General features: G+C 39.6%; 1 protein-coding gene across 1 annotated transcript in view; it reads left to right on the top strand.

Moving 5' to 3' along the window:
* CNTN5 (contactin 5) overlaps window positions 1–25696 on the top strand; it is a 255596-nt gene that overhangs the window by 187652 nt on the left and 42248 nt on the right. Inside the window, exons 13-14 of the mRNA XM_063305866.1 lie at window positions 8969–9127; window positions 10403–10552. Of these exons, the coding sequence (XP_063161936.1) occupies window positions 8969–9127; window positions 10403–10552 (309 nt within the window). The remainder of the gene's footprint in view (window positions 1–8968; window positions 9128–10402; window positions 10553–25696) is intronic.

Raw genomic sequence — 25696 nt, 5'->3', positions numbered from 1 at the left:
ATGATACCATAATTTGCTAGACACCTGACCATTTGCCTTGCCTACAAATTGAAACCTGCTTTCTTTACTTGGCAAACTTGGCTCATGAACCATGAAACCTGAGTTTACAGCTGATCTCAAGTGACTTCATGGCACTCCATGTGGCTGACTACCTAATGGGCTTTGTCACTGCAAAACTATTCATAGCCCAATGCTTTTGTAACAAATGATCAGATAATCCCTTTCATTTTGTCTTCCTTTTCTAGAGAAAGTTGCTGCTCCCTCTCCCTAATGCTCTTAAGCGTCTCTCTAAGTCCATTACACGGTGGCTTCTTTCTTATTCGAGCAAGTTCACTCCCAAGAGCTTGACAGGTGTAACTCTTTTAGTCTCTATATGGGGTTTAAATTGCACACTGCCTAAATCTGCTTGGGGCCTTCTGTTATGTTTGAGATTACACAACACCCCAAGGTGCAAACCACAAAGAACACCAGCTGCTTTCCAAGGAATCCCACTGGTACATTACAAAGAAGAGTGTTTGCCAGAAGAGAGTCTGTACTATCAATAGTAGTAGTAGTAATAACAATAATAATAATCTATTATTATATTATGTTATAAATTACAAATTATTAATATAAATATAAATATTAAATATTATTATTAAATAACTATCCTAGGTCCTTGGGAAGGACTCAGTAGGTGGATAAAAATGCCAAATCCTGTCTAAACATCTGGCTGACTGGGCGACCAACCGTAATAAAAACAGATCTAACTTAGGAGAACCCTGTGGTTTGTTCCTTTCACCCTCTTCTTTCAAACTACACATTCCTTGTGTGGAAGAATCTGATTCTGATTTTACCCTTGCCCAAAGAAAAGCTTTATGTCTTGAGCTTCCAATCCCCAGGAATCACTAGATAACACAGGATACTTTGGCTTAGCTGATTTTTTTTTAATCCACTTTCCAGTCTTGATGATATTACGGCTGTGATTCTTCTTTATTTTGGTTTTCTGTCAGGCTAGATGTCTGCGTGCTTTAGACAGATTGAGGATTATCGGTGCTTTTTTTATATATATAGCCTTTTCAGACATTATTCTTTGTCCTCTAAGAGTGACCTGACATGGATAAGACCTTCCACTAGATCTCAAACCTTCCTGAGAATGAATTAGACCCTGCAGTCGAGAAAAGCAGGCTTAATTTTGGAAGTTTTCTTCCATATCTAGAGCTTGCTGTAACATTTTGCCTGATAAAGAGCTCTGGAGAACTTCAAAGCTTGCACACACTTTTATGCATTTTGTTGGGTCCTAATGAGTTGATTCTTTTTCATACTAATGACTGCAGTAGGCTAGTCTTATATTACATCCTGTATCATGAACGCTAGTTTCTTGGAGGAAAAGTGGATTTCCACAGACATTTGGCACTGCAGGAAACACTGTAGGATTCAGTGAACTTGACAGACCTTTGTTTCAAATCCAGCAGGTCTCCACTTGTGTCCTAATGCTCCACATGGAGTTCTTTTGGAAGATGTGCAGAATAGTAGTGCAGAATTCTGTGTCTCATAATTCAGTGTGGGCAGGGATCAGAAATAATTTAATTTCTATTTAAACTCAGCTGTATTCAGCTTCCTATGTAGATACAGGTCAAGAACTGGTGAGAACTTCTCTCCATAGTATTTCCTTGTTTCCTCAAAACTTGAAGCAAGATGTTGCTCCATGTCCCCTTCTTCACAAATGTGTAAACTGCAAGGGTACTGTGTTGCATATTTTCCTTTGTGCATACTCTCCAACATTTAACAGGTGAAAATTGTACCCTGCTGGACATCTGTGGGTAAGATTGAAAAGTGGAATCTAGCAGCCCTTTGCCTAGTAGGTACGGGTGAGTGAACTCAAAAACCAACCCCACCTAACACAAAAGTGTGTGTATTCAGGTCATAGCATTATAGAGTTGCAAGGGACCATATATATTACTGAGTCTACCCTTCTGAACCATGTAATGTACAGTCTACTTTCAGCTGAACTTGACTCTAAGAAACTTCATGTACACTTCCATGACATGATCTTGGGAGCTGTATAGAAGTGGTTTGCCTTTGCCTTCTTCAGAGATATTTTTTCAGTCCTCCTTTATTTGTCCAAATAAAGGCTCCACCTCGGTCTGTTGACAGTCACATGTCTGCTTTTGTTGTGCAATGGATTTGTTCCTGATTCAGTTTGGGGGCAAAGTCTGGGGGCTTCATACCTGGAAGCTCCTAAGATCCAACCATCTCCTCAGCAACTTTTCTCTGAAGCAATTATTCTTTTTTCTAAGGCTTCAGAGCCTAAGGACTCAGTCTAACCTGCAATAACATGCCTTTCTCACAGATGCTGGTAAAGGCTAAAATGAAGCCATCAAACCTTTTCACACAACTTCAGAGATTGAAGGTTCATTTCCCTCTACTGCCACCCCTCAGATATTGCAATAAGCCATAACATTAACCCAGACACAGAGAAAGATCCAGCTTCTGTTTGTTCAGAAGCCATCAGATTTGGCATTGGGTCCTTGTCTGGCTCAGATAGGATTGATCTCCCCCTGAAAGAGCAAGAACATAACTGGTGGGCTGTTGTAGATTCACAGCTTCTATTATGGAGACCATGGCCAAGGGGACCTTTGCCCAGCTTCAGTCAGTGCTCATGTTATAGCCCTTTTCAGAGCACAAGGCCCTGCCATCAGTGATTCACGGCTTCATTATTGTGATATTGGATGTGCTGTATTTGACACTGCCTTGGAAGACTACCTGGAACTTCAGCTGGCAGGTAAGAGCCATTTCATCACTGCTATCCCAATATTGTGGGCTCCGCACTGGCTGCCAGCATGTTTCTAAGGACAATTCAAACAACTAGTTTGGTCCTATAAAGCCTTATGTGGCTTGGGTCCATATTATCAATGGAACCATCTTCTCCAAATAGAGTCTGCCAGCTCTGTTCTATGGGATCCAACTGGGAAGCAATGCTTCAAGTCTGCTCCCTTCAGAATGTCGGAGGACATTGTCTGAGTAGTGAGCTTTTTATGTGGCCAAAGTCTGAAATGATTGATTGATTCTAAGTGATAGTTTTGATTGTGGTTTTTATTAGATATATGTTTTATGGGAACCACCCAGAGTTTGTGGAATTGGGTAAAATATATACTGTGAATATAAATTAAAAAATAAGATAAGCCAAGCTACTTGCAGGAATGCCCACTCAACTACATACACTTAGGTTGTCAATGAGAAACTCTCCATGGGTCCTGCCGCATGTATGCTTGATGGCAACAACCAAGTCTACTTTCTCAGTTAATTTGGCCATGTTATGGATCACAATGCCACTGAGGTTGAAGCAAGCCCTCTCCTTATAACAATTTTAGAGGGGATTCAAAACATATTTAATTTCCCAGGCTTTCAAAATTCTACTGCCTTACTGTTGTTTTTAATGGATATTTCTACAGTACTTTGTAAGTCACTCTGTGTAATTAAGGAAGCAAGTGACAAACAAACCATCACTTACAAACCACAGTGGCTGGATTCATGCAACATACTAAGCCATACGAAAGCTAGCCACATTATGGTTTGGTGCAATCTGTGAAACAAACAGCAGGATGAAAATCAAAATTCAAAGAACTTGACTCAACAATAGATTGTTTTATATCAATATTCTATAGCCATTCCTATATAAAATGAAATCGTATTGATGGACAGTCAGTGTTCTTTCAGTAAGCTTGAAGAATTGGACAAACAACCAAAGTTCATTAAAAATATTTTCAATCAGACAGTTCCTAATAACATATTCATGATAGTGACTGTGAGCCCCCCTGCCAACATCCATCCCAGGATCCAGAGAATATTTATTGAAAAGAAAATCCTGCTTTCAGCACAGAGATTAATGCAGGTGTGTACAGAAAGCTAACCAGGCCTCTTCCAATTCCTTCTATACATCAGATGAATTTAAAGATCAAAAATCTACCTGGAAGCTAAGCATTTTTTTTTTAAAAAAAGGTTTAAATTCTTTCCTGTTGAGAGAAATAATGAAACCCTGAGCAGCACTTTCTGCACAAACCCTTCTGAAATGAGTAAGAACAGCCAATGAGCACCACTGTGTACAGATTACAAATGTAATAAATAAACTCACACAATGTGAATTTTAAACAAATGAAGAAAATATATTGCAGACTTACCTAGGCTGGGCCTTGGCCATGGCTGCTTGGCCAATAAAACAACATCTGTATATATTAGACTATGAAATTTGGGTTTTTTAGAATGTTGTATGCTCATAATATGAAATGTTTAATATGAAGAAGCTCAGAACTCTGTCTGTCTGTCCATCAGCCTGATAACTCTCCAAAAAAAGAGCCAGCCAGAAGAAAATCCCACAATGCATCCCTGTGGGCTCCAAATACAGTCACCTTCTGCATTCTCAGGACCCATCCCTCTCTCCAGTCACATGACCTAGAGTGGAACTACTTTTAAAGGATTTTAAAAAATTCCAGAAGCTATGATTTGCATGTTCCTCCTACTGTCAGAGCCCTTTGAGATAGAATAGGTCAGGAAACAGACACCACATGAACTACTAGCAGTCTATTTTATAGTTGTAGGGAATTAACAGAATCTTAAAAGCCTGGCAGAGATTCTCTCTCCCCTTTTACCCTAATGAAAATCAAGGGGGAGAAACCTTGAGTTTTTTCTTCACTCCTCCTGTATAACTGGGCAAAGCTTATGTTTAAATAACACTTAAATTCCTTCTTCAAGGCCATACTCATCTATACAGGTAGTCTTCGTTTAGTGACTACAATTGGTTCTGGTGAAATGGTCACTAAGTGACACAGTCACTAAGCAAACCACATGACTGAGAGAGAGAGATTCACTGTAAAAATCACTGGTTGCTGCTGTCTCATTCAGATAAAGCTCTCCCTTACAGTGTTCTGTGCCTGACTTGTTTTTCCCCCCTTTTTTTCCCTCTCACAGGGCAGAGAGATTGCTTAAACAAGCTATCTCTTCCTGAGCTGCTTTTCTTCACAGTGCAGTGCTTCCCTAAAAAGTGCTAACTGCCAATTAGCAAGCTCAGCTCTGTGACCTTAATTAGTTCATTAGAACCCAAGGCCAGCTGTCCTCTGCTGCCTGAAACTGACCAGACCTTTATCAGTTTCACACTGAAGGTTTTTGTTGTTGTAAATGCAGGCAGTGGCCACAAAGTTACTTTTTCATCACCTTCATAATTGCATTCTCATTAAACTTTATTAAATTTTCAAGACAGAAAGATAAAAGCAAACAAAAAGTAATGATTAAAATAGAGAGTAAAGCGGACAAACAGCAGGGGAAAAAAGAGAAAGAACAAAGTCAAAAGTGCAGAAAAAGAAAAAGAAAAGGAAATACAGAAAAAGAATGACTCCTGACTTTCTTTGCAACAGATATAAGTATACATTTACATTAAATTCTTACTCTAACTATACCACATACTGTAGCTTTCATTATTTCTATGGTCCTTTATTATTTCTAATCATCAAATCTATATATCACATCACCTTCATAATTGTGAATGGTCACTATCCAAGGCAGTCGCTAAAGAAGGACTACCTGTATCTATCTTGTTAAAACTGGTTTTTATGTACAGTATGCTTGTTCCTTTCCCTCTCCCTCCCCATCCATTTTCTTTTTTGGGTCTCTGGGTTATTAGCCTGAGATGATTAATCAGTCTTGTTACTGATTCTGCATAAACAATTCTGGGCACGGAACAGGAATTCCATCTTCCTGTCCCATTAGGCCTGGCAGGAGAGGTCCTATCCACTAGAGAATGTCATCTGATGGGACCTGGGAAAAGAGACTTTTCTATTGTGGCCCCTGCCCTATGGAGCATCATCCCCCCGGGGGTCAGACTAGCCTGGCCATTACTGGCCTTTCATGAGGCCTTAAAGATGTGGCTGTGCCACTGGCCTTGGGGATCTGGATCTGCAACAGAGCCTCTACCATGACTGTGTTGAGTGCAGATTGTTTCTTAGACCTTGGCTGTGGATTCTATTTACTTTTTAATATAGTTTTATATGCTTTTTATATGTTTTAAGATTGCACTTTGTTCTTTTTGCAGTTTTTAATTGTTGTAAGCTACCCAGAGTCATGCATTTGAGATGGACAGCTATATATATAGAAATCACAAATAAATAATAAATAAAATAAAATTTAGGTTAGGTTAGGTTAGGTTTACATCAGGACCTAAATATAACTAAGTCAGATCCAAGTTTATTATTATGTTAATAATATGTTACTTCCGAATATTAGCATTGATGTTTGCCTAAAATCTTATGTGTCCAGGTTGTAATATATCGGCTTTGAGTGTTTACTATTTTATCAATCCTTGTTTCGATCAGATGGATTTATGAAAATTGGGTTTTAAAGACCATAATTTGATGTATAATTTATGGAAGGCATGTCCAGCCCGCAACCCACGGGCCGCATGTGGCTCTGAACAGCTGGTAATGCAGCCCCAAGGATGAAGCACACAAAGAGTAAAATTAGAATTAAAATTTCTGACAAGCACCTTGAGAACTCACTGAGAATTGCAACCACTTTCATCGAACCAGACATTGATACATTAGTTTCACAAAAACAAGGTCAAATATCCCACTAGTTTTATGTGGCCCTCAGTTTTTAAATTTTATAATAAAAATATTTTAAAAATAAATGAAGCTTTATTACTTATATACATCAACTATATTATATATTTTATGTGTGGCCCAAGACAATTCCTTTTCACTCAGTGTGACTCAGGGAAGCCAAAAGGTTTCCCATGATTTATGGTATTGTTTTAATGTATAGTTTACTATCTATAGTCTTTTTAAAGGATTTGAACTATGTTAACCAACCATTTTTAGCTTGTTCAACAGGGACACATGGGTTCTGATTAAAAATCAGATAGGAAATAATGATACATTTGAATATACACAGTAACAATACTGTACAAAAAAAAACCCAATAAAATGAGAGGTGGAATGAGGGGAAGAAAAGAAAATGTGTTCCTTTTCCAATTTTGGAAAAATTATCTTGAGTAAAGTGTGGACAAGGGGAATATGTCATTTTCTGTTTGAAATCAGGTCTATGGAGTCTGGAGCCTCCCTAGTTTCCCACACTTACATTAAATCTCAAAGGGAAAAAAATTGTAAGAGAACCCATCCCTTTGACTTTTTAATAATGATGCTACTATCTTTGCTAAAGGAGAATCCTTGAGAAATTTTGGGAGAATTCCTTCTTCCCTTGAAGAAATAGAAATCATCTATCCAATTTCTGCCTCCAACTTTCCGGGAGAATTTAGAAAGGCCATTTATGGTGAGGTTTGACATTGCTGATTTCACCAATACTAAAGTCAGTGGTTTATAAAGATATGAATGTCATAATTGTGGCAGAGCGTTTGAAAGCATTTGGCCCAAGAGATGAGAAAAAACACACACCAGGCAGTTCTATAAAAGTAAGTGTATTTACAGAAAGCATAAAATATAAACAGTTTCATATCCAGAAATCCTGGATAGGCACAAAAGCTTTACAAGCTCATACACACACATACACAGAGCTGGGAGAATGAGCTGCTGCTGCTGCTGGACTTAAAACAGAAAACTAAAAACTTCGGTGGCAAGCTTCCCCCAAGCAATGAGCAGCTTTATCTTATATGGTCATTCTTTTCACACCCCAGCCTGAGGATACTTAAGTTTGACCTGTTCACCCTGCCAAAGTGATTTGTTACCATAGTAACTTAGTGGCTTGCTACTTGCAAAACCAAATACCAACAATAATGTAGTGGTTAAAATATTGGACTTGGACAGGTACAGACTGAGGATTAAGCCTCCAATTAACTATGGAACTCACTGGGAGATTTTCTGTCAGCCACTCTCTCCCAGCCAAACATTTTAGAAATCATCCACACAATGTCCCACCCACAAATGTGACAGAGTATTTGTGTCCAGCTCTAGACTTCTTCGAAGGCATCTACAGATGGGCAAACGATGAAATATGTGACTCACAACACAAAACCCATGACTTTCATTCTTGTGACCAGCTTCAAAACACAAGTACAAAAAAGGAGATTTATATTGTGGCATCACCACACAGGCGTTGTCATCTTTTCATACTTGCAGCTAGCACAGATCCCTATGGTCTTGTTGTTAACTCATTAACAATTAAACATGAGTTAATATTACCATCATATTTTGCTGATATTTCAAGTCAATGTATCTTTTAAAATCATACCTACTATCGTAGTGGAAAAATATCAGGCATATTTTTGCATCCTTATTTTGTATCCTTATTCTATGAAAATTAGTAGGACTTGCTTCTTCGTAATTATATGATAATGGTTAATGGTACTTTCTAGACTAATAATGTCCTGCAGGAGATATTAGCCTGTAAACATTCCTTTCTAATTGATATATGTACAAAAAACAAAGCCCAATTAAGTTCATTTTACATACTAATGAAAATGGCCATAAAGCTAAAGCTTTTCATTTGTTAAATTTGTGAATCACTCCCCAAAAATCTATAGCTAAGAAGTGGATCTCCATAAAACTGAAAGAGTCATGAGTTAGGATTCTATAAATTTCTACATGTATTCTATATATTTTATTTATTTCACTTGCATTCAACTTTCCTTCCAAGGAATATAATGTGCATAGTTCTTTTTCTTCTATCTCTCCATTTTATTTTCACAACCTGATAGGATGAATCATGCTGAAAGATGTCAGCTCAAAGATATCCAGTGACCTACCTAATTGAGAGAGGATTTGAATCTGAGTATTCCCCAGCCCAAGTCTGGCACAGGGATCTTGACAGAGCCCCTTAAAATATGTATAGGGCTGCTGTGTCACCAGATTATGCTGGTTAATCTGGATAAATTAGCAGACTAGATGAGAGTGTTCTTACAAATATATGTACAGTACAATAATAGTAATCAATGCATTCAATCTTCCTTCCTTCCTTCCCTCCCTCCCTCCCTCCTTCCTTCCAGGTCCACCTGGGCCTCCTGGAGTTGTCATAGTTGAAGAAATCACAGAGATCACTGCAACCCTTTCATGGACTCCTGGAGCAGACAATCACAGTCCTATCACTTCCTACAACTTGCAAGCACGAAGTCCATTCTCACTTGGCTGGCAGACCGTGAAAACAGGCAAGAGATTTTTGTTTGATTTAGCATCAATCAAGCAGGTTGAACTGGGATTCATTAGTACTTCAGCAGAACAGTTCTAATATGGAGAACAACTGAAGGACAGGATCTCTTTTTTCCAGTGCCTTTTCCAGTTCACACCAGTATATGCGAAATTAGCAAGATATGGCTTTTCTTCCTTATTTTATTTGGTTGTTTCTGTCTATTTTCTTTTTGTAAACTTTTCTCTCTCAGTGAGAGAGAAATGAACTATAGCAGCCCAAAGCTAAGGACACAGAAGTGTTTTGTAGTCGGTGCTTTCATAATTTTCCAGCACAGCATACCTATAATTGGGCACAAACAAAGAACCAATCAGAGACCAGCCCTCACCAACCTGCACCAATCGGAAACCAGCTGGCTAAAGGGCAATCAAAATTCAAGACATCTGCCTATAAAGAGAGGAGTCCAGCCAATCCCTGTTCAGTTTCTTGTGGTCTGTTATGCAGACCACCTTGCTTCTGAAGATTCCAGCCACAGTTGCCATCAAAACATCAGGAAATCTGTTCTCTAGACGATGGTCACTAAATCCTGAAGCCCAACACAGCCCATCAGATACTGGCCATGAAAGCCTACTCCAGTATATAATTCCCTTTTTGTTTGTCTCTTGAGTTGAAATTCCAGGGCTGGAAGAGCATCAGTTGTGGACTCTTCCACAATCTCACCAAAGATGTGAACACTGGTTCCCCTTCCTCTACTGGAACCCTTTATCTGCTCTTTACTTTCCAAGAGGGATATTAGAAGTCAAGTCTAGGGTTTCCTCATAAGGTTGATAAAATAATATTGATAATATTCTTAATCAAAGTACATTTCAGGATAAAACAAGGTGGAGGCAGCACTCAGAGGTTCTCTTCTGATGCCATGCCACCAAATGTACTCACACAGCTTTAAGTAAAAGAAAAGGAAACTAAAAGAGAAGTCTATCCTTAACTTAAATGGTATTTTTATCTTTTTTCTTAAAATCACGATTTAAATAAAATTTTCCTCTCCAAATAGTATTTAAATATGTATCTGGATATATTTGAACTGCCAAGACCTGCACTGCAATATTTGAAGAAATTTGGAATCTGTTGGATATTTGATCATGAATCTGAAAGAGCAGATTCGTATATAAATTTGCAAAGGTCAAATTCTTAATTGTGCCATTAACTCTGGGTTGTTTCCTCTAGCTTTAGTTAGTCATTATAGAGAAACTCTAGACTGCGTGCTTTTAATGGATTACTCCCTTGTTCTTCTTCACAGTTCCTGAACACATAGGGGGTGATCTGGAGTCTGCCACAGCAGTTGAGTTGAACCCATGGGTAGAATATGAATTTAGAGTTGTAGCAACTAACAAAATTGGAACTGGAGATCCAAGCACACCATCTAAAGTGATCCGAACCAAGGAAGCGGGTAAGAACATCTTCTAGATACAATTTTAAAATGACTGAGAATCTGGAGGTACCTTAAGGAGTAGCACACCACTATGGTGCAAGCCTTTATGAAACTTCAGATACAAGCTCAGATATTGGCTAGAGATGAGCAAAGTGGATGTCTGTACAACCTTAGAGAACAATGACCATCCTTCTACTGGCATTTGGATGTCCTTTTTATTTCACTATACCTCTGATTTCTTTCTTTTCTGTGATTTTAAACAGTCCCTACCCAAAACACTTCTCTGTCTGAAGCAGGAAGTAAACATCTATTCCACTGGGACTAACACTTATACACTCTTTGGCTTTTATCTATCCCCATTCCCATAGAATCATACATTTCTATGTATCTATTTAGGCCATCATGTCTAAGCTTTGTTTGGTACAAAGATCCAAATTAAATCATTTTCAGCAGATGAAACCATCAGTCATTGGTTCTACTGGCAAAATGCTTTTACTGTTCCTAATATCAAATTAGAATCTCTCTTCCTGTATCTTAAGTCCATTTTTCCATGTCCAGCAGACTGGAATGCTAGAGAACCAGACTTGACCAGGATACTCTGTGATGTCCTTTCAAGTAGTATCATACCTGATCATCTCTTCCCAGTTCCTTTAATTTCTCTTTATTTTATTTTATTTTATTTTATTTTATGTGTGTGTGTGTGTGTGTGTGTGTGTGTGTGTGTATAATTTATTCACCACCCATCTCACTAAGAGAGCAACTCTGGACAGTTTACATAAAATAGGAATAAAACATTAGTTAAAATACAATAAAAACATTCTTAATCGATAATATGTTCCAAGAGGTAGAGTCCTCTTCATGGGACTTATTTTCTATTCCCCTGATCACCCTGATTGCCCTTCCCTGAATCTATTTGTCTGAACGCTTCTTTAAATGCGGTGCTCAGAACTCAGCACAACAATCAAGGTGGGCCTGAGAGGCATTATGGAACTCCTTCAAAACTTGGTTCTTGCGTGTGTGGCTCCTCAGTAATATATTGTTGCTTTAATCATTTTATATTAGGTTTTTCTGCTTTGTTTTCTTCAGTTAGCTTTGCTCCTAGTCAGTTTTGCACCTGGCAAATTAAAATGCAATATTATCCTGGCTTTATTGTTTATCAATGTGACTTGTTTACAAGATTTTAGTAACTGAGGGCTGGTTTTCACGATATGCCTGCCACGTAAAAACCACACGAAATGTGTTATTGTGTGCTAGAGGTTTCCTCCTGTAAAAACCACTCCAGCCTGTTGTACTCTTCAGAGCTATATTGTTTAAATGATAGCACATTATTTTTCATTACTGATCCATTCAATTCACAGTTCTACCCTTGCTTTGCTTATCAGATTGTTTTTGTAATTTGGACTCGGTATCTTTACAGAAGTTCAGGATATACATCAGGAACATACATACAGTACATACAATTCCTAAGCTATTCTATTTTCTCAGTACCTCTGTGAGGTAGGTTAAAGTAAGAAGTTTCTAAACTGTCAATATTCTTCTGGAAATGTGTCCAGAATTGTACACAGTGCTCCAAGTGTGGTTTCACCCATGCAGAGAAGAGGGGAAGAAGGGCTTCATGTGTCTCCTCCAACCTGTACAAACTGGGATTGCAGTCTTATTCTCTTATTTTGGGTGTTGGGTAGACTTTGCAGTTTTGTGTCATCCACACAAAAGCCCATCAATCCAGTTATCCCGGTTAATATCTATTAAGATGAAAATCTATTTCAGAGCTTAAAGAGCCAGGGAGGAGTTTGTTGAATTCCTTTTTGTTCTGTGAGTCTTCCTGGGTGTAGATCTGGCCAAGTGAAGAAGACAACTTTAACACCATTCTGGAATATTATGGAGGAAAGACTTTTAGGATTTTAGGGAGGAAAATCTGAGATATCCAGAGGTTTTGATGCAATAAATTATAAGAATGCATTGAAGATTTTACTTCACTGGTGTTCAAATCCTTATTGATTTTGGATGGCTCTACTCTATGCATGCATGCATGAATGCATCTATCAGATTTACATTCTGTCTTTCATACAGGAGCTCAAGGCAGTATACATAGTGATCTCTTCTCCTACTTTCTCAGCAAAACTCTTAAGGAGGTTGGGCTGAGAGGAGTGAATGGTCCAAAGTCACCCAGTGAGCTTCCACTCCTGAGAATGGAGTAAAACCTGGGTCTACCAGGTGCTGCTCTAACACCTTATCCATTGCGCCATATACTCTTCGAATCCAATTTTTATTCTAAGCCCAACACCCATCTGTGTTTTGCTTAACGTTGTGTTTTCAAACCAATTAAATACTGCACAATTTAAACAGGCATTTGGGGGGGGGGCACTGTGTTTGTTGGGGGTAACATGAATCTGATAATGTGCTTCAAAAAGCCTAGGCCTCTGCAGAATGACTATCAGCTGCCCCTATGTTTCTTTTAATTGATTGATTGATTGATTGATTAAATTAATTTCTTTGATCAGCAGGAAGGGGAAGGCAATTTCCTTCTTTGGGTCTTGCTCCTTGCTCCCAGTTGGGGGCAGGGAAGAAGGCGGTGTGATGCAGCAGTATCCCAGGTAGTCTTGGGTGGGACAGGCTTATTGGTTGAGTGAGACCCTTGCAACTCCTTAAAAACTTGATTTTCTTTTTCTTTTAATGAGCATTTTTTTCCCATTTTGAAAGTTTATAATGCCTTGATCTTTTTCAAGCCATATACTATATCTGTTTTTGGCAGTTATTTCCAGGTGTCATAAACTAGAGATATCCTCCAAAACCTCTGGTATCTCTGAAACTTACTCTGAAAGAGATTTAATTTCTTTCCTTTTTAACAATGTCAGCATTCTTGTATTTTGCTATAGACTAATCTTATGAGAAGGAAGGGAAGTTTGTAATCACTGGTCAACTGCCTTGGCTAATCTCAGAAAGGCTAAGAGTTTAGTATTTGGATGGGAGACCACCAGGAATTCCTAGAACTAAAGGCTAGACTAGAAAGTTGGAAAGGCAATGGCAAACCATCTCCAAATGTTAACAGAGAAAATTACATGGATGTATTCATGTAGTTAAAAGGAGTCAAGCTCAGCTTGAGGGAATTTTTATGTTACTATTTTACTCTGTTAGACAGATAACTCAAACCCAGCAGAACATATAGCAGGAAGTTTATTCCAGATGATACTCAAATGCCCATGCTTTGAAATGTAGATCTATCCATGTATATCTTGGTTTTACCAACAGATATTAATTTATTAAATTTATATGGTGTCTGACTCCCGGTGACAGATGGCAACACCTGGCTGATTTTCTCTGGGCTTGGACACTAAATAGGGACAGGCAGGGCCAGAGTCCTTCTGGATCAGTGCCAAGAAATCTGCAAGGACGTGTCCATGCAGTTACCAGGATTTTGAGCTCAGTCATGAAAGAATATTTACTTTGATCTGCATTTCAAATGACAGATTCTGTGTTTTAGTGAGCCAAATGTGTTCTGGATGGTGAGCACATAATTTTCACTACAGCTCGGGTATTTAAAACTGCATGTCATAGGACTGCTACAATTTCAGAAAGGTATTTCCAAGCCTCTAGTGCAGTTGTTTGTTAGACAGTCAAGTTGCTTGATAGACTATGTTAAGTTATGCTTCCATCTTCATTTCACCTTCAATATTTTCTCCTTGTTTGGTTTAATATTTTGTCCTTGTTAGGTTTCACATACAATCCATATACACAAACACATACTCACACACACCCAGTGGTCTCACTGGAATTCTTTACTATTCCTCCATTTTCGGTATAGTAAAACTTAACTGTTGTTTTTTAAAAATGCAAAACCAGGCTTTCCTGCCAAGGGTTTTTCCTTCTTGCCATATTTTCTTCTGTTCTACTCTAGTGAATCATTTCAGCCAGCCATTTAAATGAGGCAGAATTCAACAAAGTGAGAAAAGGGAGGCTGACGCAAAGATGGGGCATAAATTAGGTTTTTTGGCGGGGGGGAAACTATATAAACAAAAGACTTCTCCTCCTCCTTGTACATTTTATCTTATTTATTTTCCTGTAGTCTAGCAATAAATCCCAGTAATTTGGGACAGATCAAAAGTCAAAACGGCAGAGCCCCAAAAGGTCTACTCAATTACAGAAATGTCTGTTCAACAGAGTGTGTATAATATATACCAGCCAGCCTGGATTCAATCTCTGGCATTTCTAGTTTAAATAAAGTAGAAAAATCATGCAGTGCATGGCTTATTGTATCTTCCAGACCCTTCACCAACAATGGCCATAGGAGGCATATATATTTTCTCCTGTGTAATATAGAGATGTGTTGCATCTGTGTGCATGTGTATGCCTATGCGCTTTCTCTTAAACAGGTCTGTTCATTTGTTCTTTAATTTTTAAAAGAAAGAACTGCAGTGGAAAACTGACTGACTAAGGCAGGCAGTAAAACCGAATGAATTTTAATGAATCCACAGTTTGATAAGGGTAGAGTGGCATGGACCTTTGGTTTTTTTTGGCAATCTGTCCGCAAACTAAACAACCAGCGTGTATTTGTGTTTACCCCTCAGTTGGCAGCCATACATGCTGTAAATGCTCTAAATACATAATTGCTTCAGACTTTAATGTGTGTTTTGGAGCATGGTAGCTTATAGTCTATATAAATGTCAATAAATCGAGTCACTGCATTTGTTGAAATCCACTGAAGTAAGTGGCAGATTTGTCAAGTTTTTCTTTGAACATGTTTCTTGCTGACAGCCTGGTTAACTGTTGCTTCAGGTTGAGGTTGAGGTTCATTTTTATGTTAGTTTTTTAAATATCCAGACTGATGGATTTCCAACCTTTTGAGGGTTTTTTTTAAGGAAGACAGTAGATGAATGCCTTTTTAGTTTTCACTGTTTATTGTTGTTCTGAGAATCCATAATTGTATGCCATTTCAAAACTTTCTCTTTTGTAACAAAATCTGTCATTCTCCTGGTATTTTTGGAAAAGCTTCACACACACATGGAATGCTTGATGAATTCATCAGTTTGATGCAACTCATCATCTTTAAATGGCATGAAGAGACAACCAACATTAGAGTCTTCCATGGAATGTGAGGGCAATCTCTATGTATTCCAACCAGGTCTTATCAGATTAAAGAGTGGCATAAAATTGCATCCAGAAAGTTGCCTGGATGAGTAAAGAACTAAACAATGATTGGTTCTCCATTTTTGGAAATATAAAATCCACTCTTCGATCAACATCTCTCCATTCATTGGCAAACAAACAGTTCCCTTCATAGATGGAAAACTAAAGACAGATGGCCTTGGTACTAATTAAGTGGGAGGTAATTTTAGAAGGTGTTTTAAGTAAAAAGAGTCATTAGAAGCCAGTTTGGGTAGGATAAGTTAAAATAACACAGATATACATACTCAGTTTTGGTTCATACATCATGCTAAGACAAAATATTACTTTCTTAATGCTGTGTGTGTGTGGAGAGAGAGAAAGAGCAAGTGTAAGAGAGCTACAATTAAAATTATTAATTGAAAGCAACCTGTTAGATGTTGTTGCTGTTTTTGTTGTGTTCAATGACCATTTTATCAAACTGTCTCCATATTTTCAGCATAGGCAGTTCCATACTTGTCATTCTCCTACTGATTCATATTTTCAGGTGAACTAGTTACAAAACAGGGAGTAGAGTAACAGGAATTTTAACACAGAAGGCATTCCATTGAAGCAGCTGGCCATTTGTGGCCCTGGGGCATGGCATCAATTACATTATCTATTCATGGAGAAGTAAGATTCAAAACTGAGTAGGATCAGAGTCTGCCCTGCTAATCATGTATGCACACCAGATTCCATGAGCTAATAAGACGGTGACATTTATCAATAGCAGCATGTGTCCAGGAATTTAGCAGGTCAAAGAGAAGGCCAGATTCCAAATTAGATCTTCCAAAGAATAAAACAATGAATAATAAAATGCTTCAAATTAGCATTTTTTAAAAATCTGGTTGAAAATAGTTTCCATTTTTCCACAGATTTTAATTAATAAGCAGTGCTATTATATTGTTGTAAGCTATTTACAACATTTGAACTGGAACTAAACTCTTCCTTATCTCCCCATACCACATATATATAAGAGTTAGGTAAAGGTAAAGGTTTCCCTTGACGTAAAGTCCAGTCGTGTCCGACTCTAGGGGGTGGTGCTCATCTCCGTTTCTAAGCCTTAGAGCCGGTGTTGTCCGTAGACGCTTCCGGGTCATGTGGCCGGCATGACGACACGGAACGCCATTACCTTCCCACCGAAGCAGTACCTATTGATCTACTCACATTTGCATGTTTTCGAACTGCTAGGTGAGCAGGAGCTGGAACTAGCAACGGGAGCTCACCCCGCCGCGCGGTTTTGAACCGCCGACCTTCCGATCGGCAGCTCAGCGGTTTAACCCGCAGCGCCACCGCGTCCCGTGGATATAAGAGTTAACTAACATTTATTTTAAGACCTACTGCACATTTCCAAATTCATGATAAGACCTACTGCACATTTCCAAATTCATGATAAAAAAGAAAGGGTATAGCTCAGTGGTAGCACATATCTCTGTGTCAAAAAGCACTTTCCAGCATTCAAAATCTAAATTTCTAGAAAACTAATTTTCTGGAAGAGGTCTCTTGTCCTTCCTATTCTATTGTCTTCTTCCACTTCCGCGCATTGCTTGTTTAAAAATAATTCCTTATCTCTTCTGGCTAACCTCTGGAATTTTGCATTTAATTGGGCATATCTCCCCCTATCACTGTTGCCTTTTGCTTTCCTTCTTTCTTGGGCTACTTCTAGTGTCTCAGCAGACAGCCATTTTGCCTTCTTGGTTTTCTCTTTCTTTGGGATGTATTTTGTTGCCGCCTCCTGAACAATGCTGCCAACTTCTGTCCAGAGTTCTTCCGGGACCCTATCTACTAAGTCCAGTCCCTTAAATCTATTCTTCACCTCCACTGCATATTCCTTAGGAATATTAGTGAGCTCATATCTAGCTGATCTGTGGGTCTTCCCTAATCTCTTTAGTCTGATCCTAAATTGTGCAAGAAGAAGTTCATGATCGGAACTACAGTCAGCTGGTGTGTTGATCCTTAGAACATCGGATTCGCCATTCACCACCAGCACCGTCAGCCGCTAGCCGTCCTTTCAGCTTTGAGCTAGCTACGTCATCACGTCTGGGGCTAGTTGAGCTCATCCTCTGTTCCTCCCCAGTAGCATTTTGACCATCTTCCGACCTGGGGGTCTCATCTTCCGATGGTATACCGACATATCTCTGGTTGTACTGATCCATTTAGTTTTCACGGCAAGAATACTGGGGTGGGTTGCCATTACCTTCCCCAGGGATCGCATTTAGTCTGACCTCTCTGTCATGACCTTCCCGTCTTGGGTGGCCCTTCACGGTTTTGCTCATGGCATCATTGAGGTGCTCAAGCTCCAGCACCACGACAAGGTAACGATCCTTTGCTGAAGAGAAACAAATTGCAGTCCGTAAAAACAAAAATATCATCTGATCAAGGTAACTGTTTTGTGTGCAAAAAAAGAGAGAGCATTTTTCTTACTTACAGCATCTCAATGGAACCAAATATTTATTTCAAACAATAGGTAACGAATTGCCTACTGGTGAACATCCTCATATCTGGGGAATCTCAGGTTTTCCTGATGCCACACCCCCACCAAAACTGGCAGGACAAGCTCCTATATATAAACAGGGAGCAAACCCCAACCTCACTTGCACTGATGAAGTTACCTAGTTGGGTCATGAAATGTCTGCAAGCAAACCACCAAGCTCAGAGAGCACCAAGGACTCCACAGTTCGATCCGGAGCTATAGATATTCTCTTCTATTGGAGAGTTTTGAACTTCAATAGAATGACATAGTGGAAGAGTCATGACTGCTGTCACAGAGATGACTTCTAAGATCAATGTTAGGAAAGAGAAGATAACCTCAGACAAGCTGGAGGTAGCTCTAGTTCAGATGGTGGACGACTGCCACCAAATGAAGGGAAGAAGAAATATATTGGGCATCAGGATAAAGTATTTGGAAATGGAGAACCTAGAGTACTGAAATTATTTCTGTAAGTAGGACAGCTTACTTTGTGGGTGCTTTCACAAAATGGTTGCCTGGATGACCCATTTACCAGAACATGAACTGGTGAGGTTGTTCCTTGACACCCCCTTTGCCTTTCCCAGATTGTTCTCTGCCATTCCTATCAGTCTTTTTGGTCAGTGCAGTTACTATACCTGGCCTGGAAAAATCAAGATGACCAACTGATGGCAGCAAAGAGATAAAGAAATCTCTAGTTTTTGCAAAGGTCATCCTACTTGCCAGCCTTCCCAATAAATCACAGATCTGTAGCTTCTCTCCTTTTCATTTTTGAAGGGTGTCTATAAAGGCATACTTGTAAATAATGGAGGTAAAAGCTATCGACTCACTCTACTTCGCTGCATGCCAGCATCCCACTTAATGCCAACTTCCAGTGTGATTAATTTAATCCAATTTCATTTAATATAAAGTTAAATTAACTCAGGTTACATTGGCAGGGAGCCTGGCAAATATCAAGGGTGATATCACTTGATACATGAGCTCCTTTGAGCACATGGTCCCTGTCCCCATATTACACCAGCCGACTCAATTGATGCATTTTAAATAACCTGTGCTAAAATTTCTCCTAATATGAAGACAAAATATCTAAACAGGCATGTGATATATGAAACTACAGTCCATAGTATTTCTTCCCCTTGTTTTCTGAATGTGTGAAATACATTGAAACAACTCTTTTGGAAGAGCTGACACATTTTTCAGAGCTATTTCAAGAAGAGGTGAGATGTGAAATGTGTTCCTAGGAGGGTTTGAACTTAAGGGGCACCCTTTGCTATTGTGAAAGGATTTCCACTTAATGTTTGTTGGTTTCTCCAGTGAATACTGCCAAAAAGAATTAAACAAGAAAATAGAAAGAACTTTAAGGGGGGAAAAAAACAGATTCAGGAATCAACTATAATAGAGTACTAGGACACTTATTTATTCTATTTACAGCCATACAGTAGAAAGCTTTGTCAAATGCCTGACAAACCTAATTTTAAATTGTGATCTTACACTATAAAGGAATGAAGCTTTAACAGTATGTAGTGCTTAACATTCTATATACACAATGGCTGGGTTCATACATTATTTCTAAGCCACAGTTTGTTTAACTCTGGCTTACTGAATAAATTGTAACCGACTAGGGTCTCAAACCACATTAAAACATAACACTTGGTTTATAAACCAAATGGCGGAGTTCCAAGTGAACCAACACAGTATGGTTTAGCTTACACACAGAGAAGTAATAAGTGAAGGGCAGGACACATGTCTGTCATGCAGATAATCTCAAGCAGAATCTTGGCATCACCAGAAAATGTTGAGAAAGATTCCCATCTCAGTCCTTGGACACTTGTTGCCAATCAGTCAAGACAGACCAGTGCAAATGCAGTCTCCAGTGTTCCTAAGGTTTCCTTCTACAAGCATAAATGGATGATCCTAGATGCTGCTGGAAAGATCCCTTAAATGGGATGCAAAGTCCTCCGACTTTGTGTCTTTGTGAATGCCTTTTTTCACAAACTCCCAGATGCTACTGAAAATGGAAAGCATGTAAATCACACACAATTATATTATGGGCCAGGAGGCTTTGCATCCAATGTATCTATAGACACTTCCAGTCTTGGAGGCCTCCCTGAATGTTCACATTTGATACTGCACCTCTCTCTAGTCTCGAAGAGGAAACTGGAGCAATCTTGTTGCTTCAGACATCCTGCAGTGGGACCATGGGATTGTATTGGTGGTTGACTGCTATCAGTAAACAGTGTCTGAAAGAATCAAGTCTCTCACTCTTAGCATTGTGAGATGACGGAGGATACAGGGAGCTGAACTAGCCAAGAGTGCCCCACACAGGCTGCTGATATCCCCAGCCGATGCAGGTTCATTGCTTTCTTCACAGTACTGATACATTTCCCCTTAGCTTCCCCTTCCACCATCATTTCATTGCCTTTGCTACTTTCACTGCTCATCTTTTCAGTGGCAAAGGTGTTCCAGTTGTGCTGTCCTTTCTCTCTCGATTAGCCTCACCTCTTACTTCAGGAGCTTCTCTAATCTCAGACACGATAAGAGCCATATTGACAATTAGGGACAAAAATACCTCCGAGGTATCCAGTTGCCAAGGCAGACTGAAGGACAGCAGGGGAAATAGAGGCAAAAGTGACTTGATCAAGGTCACAAGGGTGCCCCTAGCAAAATAGCATCTGGGATATGTATCTCCTGAGACAATGTTTTACATGTCGCAATATGGGATAAGATTAATGCTGTCAAGTTATTAAAGCTGCATGCAGCGGGGGATGCAGGGAGAAGGAGAAAAAGAAAGCAATATTTCAAATTCTAATGCATCACAAGGGCCTGTTATATGTAATATCTCTACTGGAGCCAGTTTGATGAAGTGATTAAAGGAGCTGGGTTAGAAGCTGGCCAGGAGGCCAAGAGTTCTGGTCCTGCCTTAGTTATGAAAGCCAGCTGGGCTACCTTGGGCCACTAACTCCCTCTTGGCCCTAGGAAGAAGAAGGTAATGGCAAACCACTTCTGAAAAGTGCAGCTGCCAGAGGTCAGGATGGATTCTAAGGCACAAAACCAAAACCTGAAGATATCATGGATGCATCAAGACACTCCACAGTTTTCTTATTAAAATGCATGCTCACTCTACATCCTAGGGGAATAAAATATATTCTTTGCTGCAGATATGGGGCCTTAAATACAAAGTTTGAGAAGGTATTCATAATAAGCTCCGACCCTATACATTTGTTCGTTCCTTCCCTCACTCACATGGCTGTAGGTGTCCAGGACAAACAATGATGATGAAAATGTAACAAAAAACCTCAGCTTTCCAATCTTGCATCCTGATGTTTCATCATCTCCCCCACCCCATGCCTATGCACATGTTTTAATTTTGAGGCTGCTGTTGAACACTAACAATAGTGTCCAAATCTTCACTCAGTGATTCATCCCTAGTGTTAAATTGCACTATGGTTTAAATTGCACTGTGGGAATTCTGGGAGTTGAAATCCACATGTCTTAAAGTTGCCAAGGCTGAGAAACACTGATCTAGTGTGTATCTATTCTGAAATATAGGCAGACTCCTTTATATCTGCCTCTCCCTTCCACAAGTCAATAACTTTCCCAGAAGCTGATGCCATTCTACCTTAAAACACCGACGAGAGATCCTAAGGTATCAGGAGACCAAAGAGCTGTGTATATGGAGAATTACCAAATGTAGATGATTGACCTAACAATAGATACCAAATGTATTTAGTATGCAGTCAAATGCATTTACCATTTCTGCAGCCACAACACATTATTGGCTCACATTCAGTTTGCAATCACTGCAGATAGTTCTTCACTTATGACCATTCATATAGCAATCATTTGAAATTACGACAGCTCTGAAAAAAATGACTTATGACCAGTCCTCACACTTACAACCAATGCAGTCACATGATCAAAATTCAGGTGCTTGGCAACTGGCATGTATTTACAATGGCTGTAGCATCCCAGGATCACGTGATCACCATTTGCAACCTTCCCAGCCACCTTCCGACAAGCAAACTCAATAGGGAAGCTGGATTTACTTAACAACTCTAATGATTCACTTAACTATCACAGTGATTCACTTAATGACCATGGCAAAAAAAGTTTGTAAAATCGCACGTGACTCACTTAATGACCACCTCACTTAGCAATGGAAATTCCAATCCCGATTGTGGTCATAAGTTGAGGACCTGTACTCTTCCTGGAAATTTTTCACAAGTAACATTAGCAAGCCTAGTACCCACGATCCTACAGCTGGGCATTGATTTTTCTTTCCTATGTGAATAACTTTGCACTTGTCTGTCTTAAATTTCATTCTATTATTTTCAGACCAATCTACCAAGATCATTTTAAATGTTGTTTCTATCATTTTGGATATTAGCAGTTCCCCCTATTTTGAATCATCTAGAGATTTGCTGTTGACAAATAGCATGTTGCCTTCTGGTAATTACTGCATTGCTTTTAAGGTGTTCGCAGATTGATAACTTAATGGCCTGCCCTAGAATCTTCCCGGGTATAAATGTTTTTCTGCTTTCTGAAAAGAGGGACATTTGCTCTTCCTTCAGCAAAGGATCACTACCTTGTCATGGTGCTGGAGCTGGAGCACCTCAGTGATGCCATGAGCTTGACCATGAAGGGCCACCCAAGATGGGAAGGTCATGACAGAGAGGTCAGACTAATTGCGATCCCTGGGGAGGGTAATGGCAACCACCCCAGTATTCTTGCCATGAAAACTAAATGGATCAGTACAACCAGAGATATGTCGGTATACCATCGGAAGATGAGACTCCTAGGTCGGAAGATGGTCAAAATGCTACTGGGGAGGAACAGAGGATGAGTTCAACTAGCCCCAGATGTGATGATGCAGCTAGCTCAAAGCCGAAAGGACGGCTAGCGGCCGACGGTGCTGGTGGTGAACGGCCAGTCCGATGTTCTAAGGATCAACACACCATTGGAACCTGGAATGTAAGATCTATGAGCCAGGGCAAATTGGATGTGGTTATTGGTGAGATGTCAAGATTAAAGATAGACATTTTGGGCATCAGTGAACTGAAATGGACTGGAATGGGCCACTTCACATCAGATGACCACCAGATCTACTAATGTGGACAAGAGGACCACAGAAGAAATGGAGTAGCCTTCATAATTAATAGCAAAGTGGCTAAAGCAGTGCTTGGATACAATCCAAAAAACGATAGTATGATCTCAGTTTGAATTCAGGGCAAGCCATTAACATCACAGTGATCCAAATATATGCCCCAACCACAGATGCTGAAGAAGCTGAAGTAGATCAGTTCTATGAGGATCTGCAGCACCTACTGGACAATACGCCTAAAAGAGATGTTGTTTTCATCACAGGAGACTGGAATGCTAAGGTGGGCAGTCAAATGATACCTGGAATTACAGGTAAGCATGGCCTGGGAGAACAAAACGAAGCAGGACATAGGCTGATAGAATTTTGCCAAGACAATTCACTCTGCATAACAAACACTCTCTTCCAACAACCTAAGAGACGGCTTTATACATGGACTTCACCAGATGGACAACACCAAAATCAGATTGACTACATCCTTTGCAGCCAAAGGTGGCGGACATCTGTACAGTCAGTAAAAACAAGGCCTGGAGCTGACTGTAGTTCCGATCATGAACTTCTTCTTGCACAATTTAGGATCAGACTAAAGGGATTAGGGAAGACCCACAGATCAGCTAGATATAAGCTCACTAATATTCCTGAGGAATATGCAGTGGAGGTGAAGAATAGATTTAAGGGACTGGACTTAGTAGATAGGGTCCTGGAAGAACTATGGACAGAAGTTCGCAACATTGTTCAGGAGGCGGCAACAAAATACATCCCAAAGAAAGAGAAAACCAAGAAGGCAAAATGGCTGTCTGCTGAGACACTAGAAGTAGCCCAAGAAAGAAGGAAAGCAAAAGGCAACAGTGATAGGGAGAGATATGCCCAATTAAATACAAAATTCCAGAGGTTAGCCAGAAAAGATAAGGAATTATTTTTAAACAAGCAATGCACAGAAGTGGAAGAAGACAATAGAATAGGAAGGACAAGAGACCTCTTCCAGAAAATTAGAAACATGGGAGGTAAATTCCAGGCCAAAATGGGTATGATCAAAAACAAAGATGGCAAGGACCTAACAGAAGAAGAAGAGATCAAGAAAAGGTGGCAAGAATACACAGAAGACCTGTATAGGAAGGATAACAATATTGGGAATAGCTTTGACGGTGTGGTCAGTGAGCTAGAGCCAGACATCCTGAAGAGTGAGGTTGAATGGGCCTTAAGAAGACGACAGTATCCCAGCTGAATTGTTCAAAATCTTGTGAGATGATGCTGTAAAGGTAATGCATGCTATATGCCAGCAAATTTGGAAAAGAGAAGAATGGCCATCAGATTGGAAAAAATCAACTTATATCCCCATACCAAAAAAGGGGAACACTAAAGAATGTTCAAACTATTGAACAGTGGCACTTATTTCACATGCCAGTAAGGTAATGCTCAAGATCCTGCAAGGTAGACTTCAGCAATTCATGGAGCGAGAATTGCCAGATGTACAAGCTGGGTTTAGAAAAGGCAGAGGAACTAGGGACCAAATTGCCAATATCCGCTGGATAATGGAAAAAGCCAGGGAGTTTCAGAAAAACATCTATTTCTGTTTTATTGACTATTCTAAAGCCTTTGACTGTGTGGACCATAACAAATTGTGGCAAGTTCTTAGTGGTATGGGGATACCAAGTCATCTTGTATGCCTCCTGAAGAATCTGTATAACGACCAAATAGCAACAGTAAAAACAGACCACGGAACAACTGACTGGTTTAAGATTGGGAAAGGAGTACGGCAGGGCTGTATACTCTCACCCTACCTATTCAACTTGTATGCAGAACACATCATGCGACGTGCTGGGCTTGAGGAATCCAAGGCTGGAGTTAAAATCGCTGGAAGAAACATTAACAATCTCAGATATGCAAATGATACCACTTTGATGGCTAAAAGCGAAGAGGAACTGAGGAGCCTTATGATGAAGGTGAAAGAAGAAAGTGCAAAAGCTGGCTTGCAGCTAAACCTCAAAAAAACCAAGATGATGGCAACCAGCTTGATTGATAACTGGCAAATAGAGGGAGAAAACATAGAGGCAGTGAAAGACTTTGTATTTCTAGGTGTGAAGATTACTGCAGATGCTGACTGCAGTCAGGAAATCAAAAGACATTTAATCCTTGGGACAAATCTCAATAAAATAGTTAAGAGCAGAGACATCACACTGACAACAAAAGTCCGCATAGTTAAAGCAATGGTATTCCCAGTAGTAACATATGGCTGCGAGAGCTGGACCATAAGGAAGGCTGAGCGAAGGAAGATAGATGCTTTTGAACTGTTGTGTTGGAGGAAAATTCTGAGAGTGCCTTGGACTGCAAGAAGATCAAACCAGTCCATTCTCCTGGAATTAAAGCCAGCCTGCTCACTTGAGGGAATGATATTAAAGGCAAAACTGAACTACTTTGGCCACTTAATGAGAAGACAGGACACCCTGGAGAAGATGCT

The sequence above is a fragment of the Candoia aspera genome, chromosome 5, assembly GCF_035149785.1.
Source record: "Candoia aspera isolate rCanAsp1 chromosome 5, rCanAsp1.hap2, whole genome shotgun sequence".
Lineage (NCBI taxonomy): Eukaryota > Metazoa > Chordata > Lepidosauria > Squamata > Boidae > Candoia > Candoia aspera.
The sequence above is the reverse complement of the archived record's forward strand: the minus strand, read 5'-3'. Positions and strand labels throughout refer to the sequence as shown.